General features: G+C 47.4%; 1 protein-coding gene across 1 annotated transcript; it reads right to left on the bottom strand.

Annotated features, from left to right (window-relative positions):
- Positions 1–276: 276 nt before the first annotated feature.
- On the bottom strand, positions 277–10,620 carry LOC123077907 (uncharacterized). The gene is made up of 6 exons (XM_044500275.1): positions 10,309–10,620; positions 7,598–7,778; positions 1,343–1,510; positions 926–1,220; positions 566–712; positions 277–448 (listed from the first exon to the last, which is right to left on the bottom strand). The coding sequence occupies exons 1-6, from the start codon at positions 10,618–10,620 to the stop codon at positions 277–279; spliced, it is 1,275 nt and encodes a 424-aa protein (XP_044356210.1).
- Between the last annotated feature and the right edge of the window lie 456 nt (positions 10,621–11,076).

Below are 11,076 nucleotides of genomic sequence, written 5' to 3'. Positions count from 1 at the left end.
ATACTTATTCCGTCTTGCCACGCCCAAGTCTGTCATATTCATGATGCCACAATATCAACAAGACATAACCAGGAAGCTGAGAAAAATAGCCATTTTTGAATCTTTTACTTGAGATCCGCACATTAAGTAAGTTCGACACGACCAAACAATAAACATAAAAGATACAGAGGCAGAATCGCGGTTCAAGCCAAGTAGCCAACTACAGGCACATTCGTAAACGCACATACGAGCATAAGCATTTGGCACATGTCAATACAGGGAAGACGTGCAGTCTAGCTACTCCATTTTGGAGGCACCAATAACGGCAACCTTAGCTTCAATGCAGCATTTCGTTTCCACGAGATAACCATTTGAAGAGTCCTTGAAATCTTCCGGTGATATGAAATTGCCCCATCCCCATCTATTAGCATTCTTTGAGAACTCGCACCGGCCTATCGTTTTCCAAAACAAAATAGATAAATAAAGGTGTCAATCAGTAAATGCGATGATGATAATTTCGCATCTGAACTCCGGTCCATAGTGCAAAAATTTAAGCTAAAAGAGCGAACCTTTTTGTACATTGTCCTTGCCACTTCCCTGGTTTTTGATGCGTATGTCCAATTCTACCAGGTTCGCGGAGTTCTCATGGAGTGTGTCCGTCACCTTCATGGTCAAGGACAAGGAGATAAAGTTTCCATTCTTATCGAATCCAGATGGATCGATGGTGATGAACCTGAAAATTAGGGAGCATCGCATGGTTTAATACATCATTGATAAGAAAAGGTGGAACTCCAAGGGTCTTTACTTTTTCTTATAAAAAGTGAAACATGACAAGTCTTTATGTTCAAATATGAATTCAGTAAATTCTGTATAAATCCAGTAATTAAGTGGTAACGCTATGAGTCATGCTAAGCACTGCAAATTCAAGACGGTAAGTAAGTATCACCATTTGTGTCCATGGAGGTCAAAATCTGGAGAGTGGCTCGGGCTTTTGAGCGCAAAGAAGTCCTCGATGTCCCAGGTGTAGACTTCTGGAATACTCGAGACTTTGTTTATCTTCTTCTGAACAAACAGCTTCTCTGTCGCATCATTAGTTTTAGCAGCAGTAACTTTGATAAACTCGACACCGAAAGCACAGCTGTTTTCGACAAGGAATCCAGAGGACTTTTCCTTCAGTGTGGCGAGGGGGATCATGCATGATGTCCCAGACCTTGTGCTTGTAGTCTGAAAATTGTGGCACACTGCAAACAAAATATTCAGTTGTAATGTTTGTCGCGAAGCAGGTTATATGTTACACCATCAATCTAGTATCCAGCTAGCTAGGAAGGTCAAAGAACTTTTTTCCCCCAGAAATAACAGGTACCTTGAGGTTGTTCATGGTGCTTTCCGTTTAACTGGTCATATATAAAGAACTTGTAAGTTGCCTCCACGACCGTGTCAGATCTCACGGATGCTGGCGACAGCTCAAGCCGAAGAGAAACATATTCATTTTGGTCGCCACTCTTGGTGTCCCTTGGGTTCAGTTTCAAGTGTTGAGTAAATAGGCAATTTCTCGATTAAATTAATCCATGAGTAAATCACTAGCATGGCATTGACTAAGTTGATGACTTACTGACTCTGATCTAAACATGCACATACTAAGCAAACAGTAGACAAATCTACACATACTGCTAGTACTGCTAATATGAAAATAATCAGGAGCGGGATAAACGAGTTATACCCTCCAGTAGGCCACGCAGAGGCCGCGGCTTTGGTGGCAGCAGCGGCGTCCTCGGCGACCTTCTTGTCGGCTTCAGCTTTCTCGGCGGCGGCACGGTCGGCGGCGGTGGACATGGTGATGATGAAGGCGACGCGGACGTAGAGGAAGTAGACGATCGGAAGCGAGCAGTCGCGTAATCGCTGCCCAAAAACCTATTCGCCCCTCACCCCGTACAGGAACCAGAAGGGCGTGGTTTCGGAGACCTGCTCTCCCGTCGACCGTGTACGTGGCGGACGGGATGGAGTCACCGGCGGCAGCAGCAGCAAAGGAACGACGGTGGGCGTGCGCGTGAGCAGATGTGATCTGTTCGTGGCGGCTAGGGTTAGGAGACACCGCATACTTATAGGCGCAGCCGCGTGGAGAGACGTGGGCTCGACCCACGTCCGAGTCCGTGACAGCCCACGATCCGACGTCTCAGATCGTGGCCCAGCTGTCAGAAAACTCTCCGTTAGTGACTGGCAAAAATAAGCGCGTAGGTGTGAGCTCGGCTTGGCTCAATCCCGCAACCCGCGGCGCGTCGTGACGAGGCGTGGCGTGGCGAGGCGGGCGGCGGAGGAGGAGTGCGCGAGGGCCTCTTCTCTTCTCAAGCTCCAATAGCATGTAGAAGAGAAACCCTTATAAACCACTCCAACTCTCCTTCCACTTCCGGGGTGGGACTAAACTTCCCACCACACCTAGTGCCATATAACCCACATGGGCCCTTAGAGATTTTTCAGAAATTGCAATATGGGCCTAGAGCCCATCTCAGATTTCAGCAATCCCCCACCAGATCTCGAGGGCCCATTGTGTCCTCTGTTCCAATTGCTGTTTCGATATACCAGTGTTTCAGTAAAGACCTGTTAAGGTTGAACTTCACCTAGAACAAGTGGCTACACTCCTTCACAACTGAACAATGGACTATGCCTTGAATTGTCAGTTTGGCGTGAAGAAGTTTCACTACATGTCTTACTAGTACTAGGCTACCGAAGGCTGACCCCTCGGGTGGAGCATATAAGTCACACTCCTGGCCTATTCATGAGCTTACTAGAGATCACCCCAATCTCATAGACTGTGACCAGCAGTCGGGCTCATATAGGTGTGTTCCTCCAAAGATCGCTCTGTAGGATAGCATCTTGCTTTTATAAGCTTTGGAACACATTGAGACCGTAGTCATCCTACCATACAGTATCGAGAGTATTGCATCTCCAACGGAGTGGGTTAGTATAGTTACTCTCCTCAGTTCACCACTGGCTTGTTTTCCCAGGTCCTAGTTCACGGGATCTCCGATCATATAGGTTGGGTTACCACCATGGCAACTCATGTGGGTCTCATACCCATCTCCCTCGATGCATTATCTATCACAACACGTGATAGCCCTTTTGTAAAGGGATCTGCCAGATTCTTAGCCGTATGGACATAGTCCAACGCTATCACTCCGGAGTTTCTTAATTTTCTAACAGCGTTTAATCTCATTCTTATGTGTTTGGTGGACTTCATGTTGTCCTTTGAACTCTTCACCTTGGTGATGACAGTTTGATTGTCACAGTTCATAAGGATAGCCGGAACCGGTTTATCAACCAATGGCAAGTCCATCAAAAGATCTCGAAGCCATCTCGCTTCAACACCAGATGTGTCTAATGCCGTTAATTCTGCTTCCATTGTCGATCTCGTTAAGATCGTTTGCTTGCAAGACTTCCAGGAAACAGCGCCACCTCCAAGAGTAAACATATACCCAGTTGTGGCCTTCATCTCATCAGCATCAGAGATCCAATTCGCATCACTATACCCTTCAAGTACCGACGGGTATCCGGTATAGTGAAGTCCATAGTTCATAGTACCTTTCAGATAGCGCATAACTCTCTCAACAGCATGCCAATGTACATCACCCGGTTTGGAAACAAACCGGCTCAGTTTGCTCACAGCAAACGCGATGTCAGGCCTCGTTGCGCTCGCTAGGTACATCAGTGAACCAATGATTTGAGAGTATCTCAATTGATCTTTAGCCATGCCTTTGGACTTTCGAATCAATACGCTAGGATCATATGGTGTTTGAGATGGTGTGCAGTCCGAATATCCAAAACGACTCAACACCTTCTCAACGTAATGGGATTGCAGAAGTGTGATCCCACCCTCATTATCTCTCAGTAGCTTGATGTTCAAGATAACATCATCCACACCAAGGTCTTTCATCTCAAAGTTCTGAGATAGAAACGATTTGACCTCCTCAATGACTTTGAGGTTTGTTCCGAATATCAGTATGTCATCAACATACAAGCACAGTATAACTCCTTCGCCCCCACCATGGCGATAGTATAAACATTTGTCAGCCTCATTAACAACGAAACCAACAGATGTCAGAGTTGTATTAAACTTATCATGCCATTGCTTAGGTGCTTGTTTCAGGCCATATAAAGATTTTATCAACCTACACACCTTTCTTTCCTGACCATCTATCACAAAGCCATCAGGCTGTTGCATGTAGATTTCCTCCTTTAGCTCTCCATTTAGAAAAGCCGTCTTAACATCCATCTGATGGACGAGAAGACCATGTGAGGCCGCCAACGAGAGTAATACTCGAATGGTGGTCAGTCTAGCCACAGGTGAATAAGTATCAAAGAAATCTTCCTCTTCTTGCTGGTCATAGCCCTTGGCCACAAGCCTAGCCTTGTACTTTTCAATCGTACCATCGGGCCTAATCTTCTTTTTGAACACCCACTTACATCCCAGTGGTTTGCAACCATAGGGACGGTCAGTGATCTCCCATGTCCCGTTAGCCATGATGGAATCCATCTCGCTACGGACCGCATCCTTCCAGTAGTCAGCTTCTGGAGAGGCATACGCTTCTGAAATAGAAGTGGGAGTATCATCCACGAGGTACACGAAGAAATCATCACCAAAGGTCTTTGCAGTCCTTTGTCTCTTGCCCCTACCAAGGGTTTCCTCGTCATCCTCCTCGGGATTTTCATCATGTGTTTGTTCATAATATTCCATAGGGATGGCAGGTTCAGGAGTCTCCTCAGATTCCTGTCTAGAAGTGCTTTGCATATCTCTCATAGGAAAAATATCCTCAAAGAATGTAGCATCCTTAGACTCCATAATTGTACCGATCTTCTGGTCAGGTACCTCAGATTTCACTACTAGAAATCTATAGCCAACGCTATTCTTAGCGTAGCCCAAATTAATGCAGTCCACGGTCTTATGTCCAAGCTTACGCTTTTTGGGGATCGGCACGTTGACTTTCGCCAAACAGCCCCAAGTGCGCAAGTACGAGAGTGTCGTCCTTCTCTTTGCCCATTTCTCATAGGGAGTGATCTCACTATCCTTTGTCGGAACTTTATTCAGGACATGACATGCCGTCAATATAGCCTCCCCCCACCATGCCTTGGATAAACCTGATGTATCTAACATGGCGTTAACCAAATCAGTTAGAGTACGGTTTTTCCGCTCGGCAACCCCGTTTGACTGGGGTGAATAGGGAGGCGTCCTCTCATGAATAATGCCGTGTTCCGCACAGAAGGAATCAAACCCACTCGAGAAGTACTCTCCACCACGATCTGACCGGACTCGTTTAATTTTCTTTTCAAGTTGATTTTCAACTTCTGCCTTATAGATTTTAAAGTAGTGTAGAGCCTCATCTTTAGTATTTAACAGATACACATAGCAATATCTAGTGGAATCATCTATCAATGTCATGAAGTATCTCTTTCCACCTTTAGTCAACACACCATTCATCTCGCAAAGATCAGAATGTATGAGTTCTAATGGTGCCAGGTGTCTCTCCTCCGCGGCCTTATGAGGCTTGCGAGGTTGCTTAGCTTGCACACATGAAAGGCACTTAGAACCTTTGGCTAAAGTGAAACTCGGGATTAAATCCAACTTGGCTAGCCGCGTCATAACACCAAAACTAATGTGACAAAGACGTGAATGCCAAACTTCAGATTCATTAACATTCGAATGAATATGGTTCACGACTTTATTACAAAAATCTGCGAGGGAAAGGCGGAACATCCCTCCGCTCTCATAACCTTTTCCAACAAAGAGTCCATATTTTGTAACAACTAATTTATTATACTCGAAAACCAACTTAAACCCTTCTCTACATAGAAGGGAGCCACTAACGAGGTTCTTCTTGATGGCGGGGACATGCTGCACGTTCTTCAGCTGCACGATCCTTCCCGAAGTAAACTTCAGATCGACCGTGCCAACACCATGAACAGAAGCACTCGCGCCATTCCCCATCAATACGGACCCGTGACCTGTGACCTGGTAAGAAGTGAACAATGAAATGTCAGCACACACAAGTAAAGCAGCCCTCGTCCTTCTTGTTCTTCTTGAAGGTCTTCCTACCCTTCTTCTTAAAGTCGGTATTGTGTTGGACACCGTTCTTTCCCTTGGGCTTGTGGGAGTTGAAGTTCTTCTGGTTCACCATGTTGGCAACAGAAGTCCCTTCGGCCCCTTTTCCGTGCGAGTCTTTTGCCCTCGAATTCTGCTCAACACTCAGATGGCCAATGACATCCTCCACAGAGAATTCACGCCTCTGATGTTTCAGAGTGGTGGCAAAGTTCCTCCAGGAATTAGGGAGCTTAGCGATTATGCAGCCCGCGACAAACTTGCCCGGTAACTCGCACTTGAGAAGCTCAAGTTCCTTAACAATGCATATTATCTCATGAGCCTGCTCCAATACAGGACGGTTTTCAACCATCTTGTAATCGTGGAACTGCTCTATAATATACATCTCGCTCCCTGCATCGGCGGCCCCGAATTTAGATTCGAGCGTCTCCCACAAGTCCTTGGCGACATGCACATGTAAATATGCGTCGACCAGTTTATCTCCGATCACGCTAAGAACTGCTCCGAGAAACACAACGGTAGCCTCCTTGAACGCCTTCTCCTGTTCAGGAGCAATCGTTCCCGTGGAGACACCGGTGACCCAGAACACGTTCATAGTCGTGAGCCATAACGTGGTCTTAGTCTGCCAACGCTTGAAGTATGTACCGGTAAACTTATCCGGTTTCAGTGCAGCGGCAAAACCACTTGCCGAGAAATTCCTACACATAATAGGTTTTTGGATTGTTGAGTAAATAGGCAATTTCTCGATTAAATTAATCCATGAGTAAATCACTAGCATGGCATTGACTAAGTTGATGACTTACTGACTCTGATCTAAACATGCACATACTAAGCAAACAGTAGACAAATCTACACATACTGCTAATATGAAAATAATCAGGAGCGGGATAAACGAGTTATACCCTCCAGTAGGCCGCGGCTTTGGTGGCAGCAGCGGCGTCCTCGGCGACCTTCTTGTCGGCTTCAGCTTTCTCGGCGGCGGCACGGTCGGCGTCGGTGGACATGGTGATGATGAAGGCGACGCGGACGTAGAGGAAGTAGACGATCGGAAGCGAGCAGTCGCGTAATCGCTGCCCAAAAACCTAGGTGTGAGCTCGGCTCGGCTCAATCCCGCAACCCGCGGCGCGGCGCGGCGCGTCGTGACGAGGCGTGGCGTGGCGAGGCGGGCGGCGGAGGAGGAGTGCGCGAGGGCCTCTTCTCTTCTCAAGCTCCAATAGCATGTAGAAGAGAAACCCTTATAAACCACTCCAACTCTCCTTCCACTTCCGGGGTGGGACTAAACTTCCCACCACACCTAGTGCCATATAACCCACATGGGCTCTTAGAGATTTTTCAGAAATTGCAATATGGGCCTAGAGCCCATCTCAGATTTCAGCATCAAGTACCTGCGAATAAATGTCAAATGAAAGGTCACCTCAAAAGAGAAAAAAAAAGTCAAGATAAATGAATAGAGGAAACAAGTGAGAATGAATTCTCATCATGATATGCTATGGGGAACAAGCTGAAAAGAAATAGTAGCATGCTAATTGTACCATCTGAGCCCACTGATCTCAAACACCCTGGAGGCTGTCCATCCTTTATCCAAGTCAAGGAGTGAGGAGAAACCATCGATTGTCCACTTGAAGGTTGTCTGCTCCACAGGAGAAGGTGGTGCCTCGACGGCTTTCTGGGTCTGCTCCTTCTTTGAATGGCCTGGCGACAGCAGCAAATTCTTACACAACCAGTACAATATCAACAGATTGTTACTTTGGCCAAACATGAGGTGAAAGGAAAGACAGAGCGTCTGCTTTTGCATCAATATAATACATTTATGTAAGACAATTCAAATTTTATCTGAATTTTGCTAATAAAAGGAACATTCTGAATCTTTTTTATAAAATCAACGATCTAGACTAATTCAAGTAAGAAGAAGAAAAGATGCCCAAAAGAAAGAGTTTACAGCCACTAGAAACAGTATTGCTTGCATCATTATAGTAGCATCAATCAAAATAACACAATACATTATGCATAGCAGGCAGGTCCAGTTATAAAGGAGAAGCAAAGAGAAGCTGAAAACAAATCCTTACTGCTGGCGCCAGTAACACACGAGTTCCCCATAGCTCCTGCCCTTGCTCTCCCCAGGATTCCTGTGCAGTCAAAATCAATCACCAAATCACCATGCAGCATATAATTGAGACTTGAGAGCATGCAGAGTAGTGCGCACTATTTGAAGGAAAATAAACTTCAAAATATTTATGTTTTTTTTTGGCTGTGTGCATCATGACGATGGGTTCTCCCTTTTTTTTTTAAAAAAAACATGATAATATTCGTGGCGGGTGCAGATCTCAACCAAACAAGTACCGGGAAAAAAAGGAAACGACCAAGAGATGCAAAAACTGAAACGAAAAACAGCAGCACTTCGACCACGATAGGTGAAAACCCTCATCAAGAGACCCAATAACTTGCGTTAGGAAACCAGAACGATGGCGGTTGTGAACCGTGGTGCAGTGCAGATCTCGACAAAGTAATTACCGCAAAATAATGAATGAAGATCAGGACCTCAAAAAACAAAGAAGACTGAAAACCACAAACCATCCACGAGTCGTGAAAGATGGCGAAGTACACAGCTAATCACAGTAGCGCATTCATATGTCGCAGAGACGAGATGGCGGCGGCCGGCGGAGCATACCTTGGAGACGCAGTGCGTTCCTTGCCCACGTTGGTGTGGTATATACTGTGGCGCCTTAAACCCTACTACTAAGCAGAGGGTTTTATGGAGGCGCAGGGGTGATGCGATATGGCAAGCTCGAGTTGACCGGGTTCGGTTGGTTGCGCAAGTCTGATCCAGTCCCTCTTTTTTTTTACCAAAACAGAAAAAGGAAAAAGGCCCCAAAAGTGGAGACGTAAGGCCATATAGGAAGGCATATCCTTATTTGGCGCCTCACGAGCCCGCTCCTACTGTTTTTGCAAACGGGCGCTCACTCGCGCACGTCTAGTTGGGCTCGACCTCTGTTTCCATTTTTTTTCTGTTGTTAAAACCAAAAAACTGCATCAAGAGCAACTCCAACGCGCCGACCCAAACGGCGAAATCACTAATTAAGGAGTACTTCTTGCGGAGATCACTCGCTGCATGTGCGCCACTTGTCGCAACCTGGGAGTTTTCTCTTTTTTTAGATCCATTTATCCAAAACGTTTTATCTCTTAAACTGTGCGTCCAAATCTCAAACCACTTTCGCTGTTGGATTTCTCGCGTCGAGATCTTCAAAACTAGATCCATGTTGATAGGTTTTGACGAACTTTTTTTTCATAAAAAACCCGACGAAAAAACCGAACCGGAAACACGGGTTTTTTCCCTTTCCGAAAGAGGCACGCCCGTGCCTCTGACGAAATCACAACCGTGCCTCTCGCGAAAGAAAAAGAAAAAAAACAGAAAACGTGTTTTTTTTCCTTTCGAAAGAGGCACGACCGTGCCTCTCGCGAAAGCACAATCGTGCCTCTTGCGGAAGCAAAACCGTGCCTCTCGCGAAAAAAAAACACGTTTTTTTCCTTTCTGAAAGAGGCACGCCCGTGCCTCTCGCGAAAGCACAACCGTGCCTCTCGCGGAAGCAAAACCGTGCCTCTCGCGAAAGAAAAAAAAACAAAAAACTCGTTTTTTCCTTTCCGAAAGAGGCACGCCCGTGCCTCTCGCGAAAGAAAAAAAACAAAAAACACATTTTTTTCGTTTCCAAGAGGCGCGGCCGTGCCTCTCGTGAAAGCACAACCCTGACTCTCGCGAAAAAAATTTGCATTTTTTGCGCAAAAAATTACTTTTTCGAAAAAAAATTGGTCGAAAAGGTAGGGAAGACTGGTAGAAAACCAAAACGTCAAAAAAAATCCGGAAAAAACCGTTTAAAAAGCGGAAAACGCGTGCGTAAAAATAAAAATAAAAACAAAATCCGGAGGGAGCGTCCAGAGCGCGACACATGGGGAATGGCTGTGAGCGCGCCAAGTGGCACTGATCGTTGCGAGGCTCCCGAAGGAGCGCTCCTTAATTAGTTGCTCTCCCCAAACGGACACTTATGTCCGCTTTCGTCTTTGGATCGGCGCATGTGCCCAACGCTGGCCCGACCCATTTTATAGGTCGCGCGAAAAAAATAGAACACACATATTTCGAAAATAAAAAAATATTAATTAAACATTAATGCCGGCCAAAAAGGCTGAGTAGAGTCCACGCGTCCACATTTACATTAACTAAAACTACGAGGCGGCGCGCTGCCCTAGGCATCCTCCTCGTCGTCGTCGGGGCCGATGAGGTCGATCAGCATCAGCGTCGGGCGAGCCCAAGGGAACGCCATCTCCCAGGCTGCGGCAACGTCATCCACTGCCGGCTGGGGTGCCCCGCCACGGGCACGGCGCTCCTCCTCCTCGGCCTCGTGGCGCTCCTCCTCGGCGTCGCGCTCCAGCTGCTCGAGGTACTCGCCCTCGCGGCGCTCCTCGGGCAGCCGGCGCTGGCGCCATTGCTCGAGGTAGGCGCGCTCCTGCGCCTCTGTCGCCCTCATCCAGACCGGTGGTGCGTTGACCCACTCGCGCACCATCCCGGCCCAGGGGTAGCGCTCGATGGGGTCGGCTCCGGCTCGGCCTTCACTGGGGACGACGAGGCCAGCGGCGGCACGTTGTAGTCGCCGGCTGCGGACAACGCCATGGCCTCCGCCATGCGCGCCTGGTAATCTGCCTCCTCCCTGCGCCGCTCCTCCTCCTCCTCGCTCTCCCGGGGGACAGCCGCCAGGTGGGGACGCGGCGGACACCGAGAAGGCGCGTGAGGCGTCCGCTTCGCGTTCGCGCCGACACATTTCTGTCGCAAATGAGTTCGCGTGGACGCGTTTTGCGAATGTGTCAGTGCGTTGGGCCTCCACTTTTGTCTGCGCCGACCCAAACGGACTAGGGCGATGAAATGGGTACCTGCGATTGGAGTTGCTCTCACCAGCCCCTTGCTCTTACCAGCCCCACCATCCTCACCATATGTGCTCACTTACATACTCTTCATTCTTTTC

The sequence above is a fragment of the Triticum aestivum genome, chromosome 1B (genome assembly GCF_018294505.1).
Source record: "Triticum aestivum cultivar Chinese Spring chromosome 1B, IWGSC CS RefSeq v2.1, whole genome shotgun sequence".
In the NCBI taxonomy this organism is placed as follows: Eukaryota; Viridiplantae; Streptophyta; class Magnoliopsida; order Poales; family Poaceae; genus Triticum; species Triticum aestivum.
Note: the sequence above shows the minus strand (reverse complement) of the source record. Positions and strands in the feature narration are given on the sequence as shown.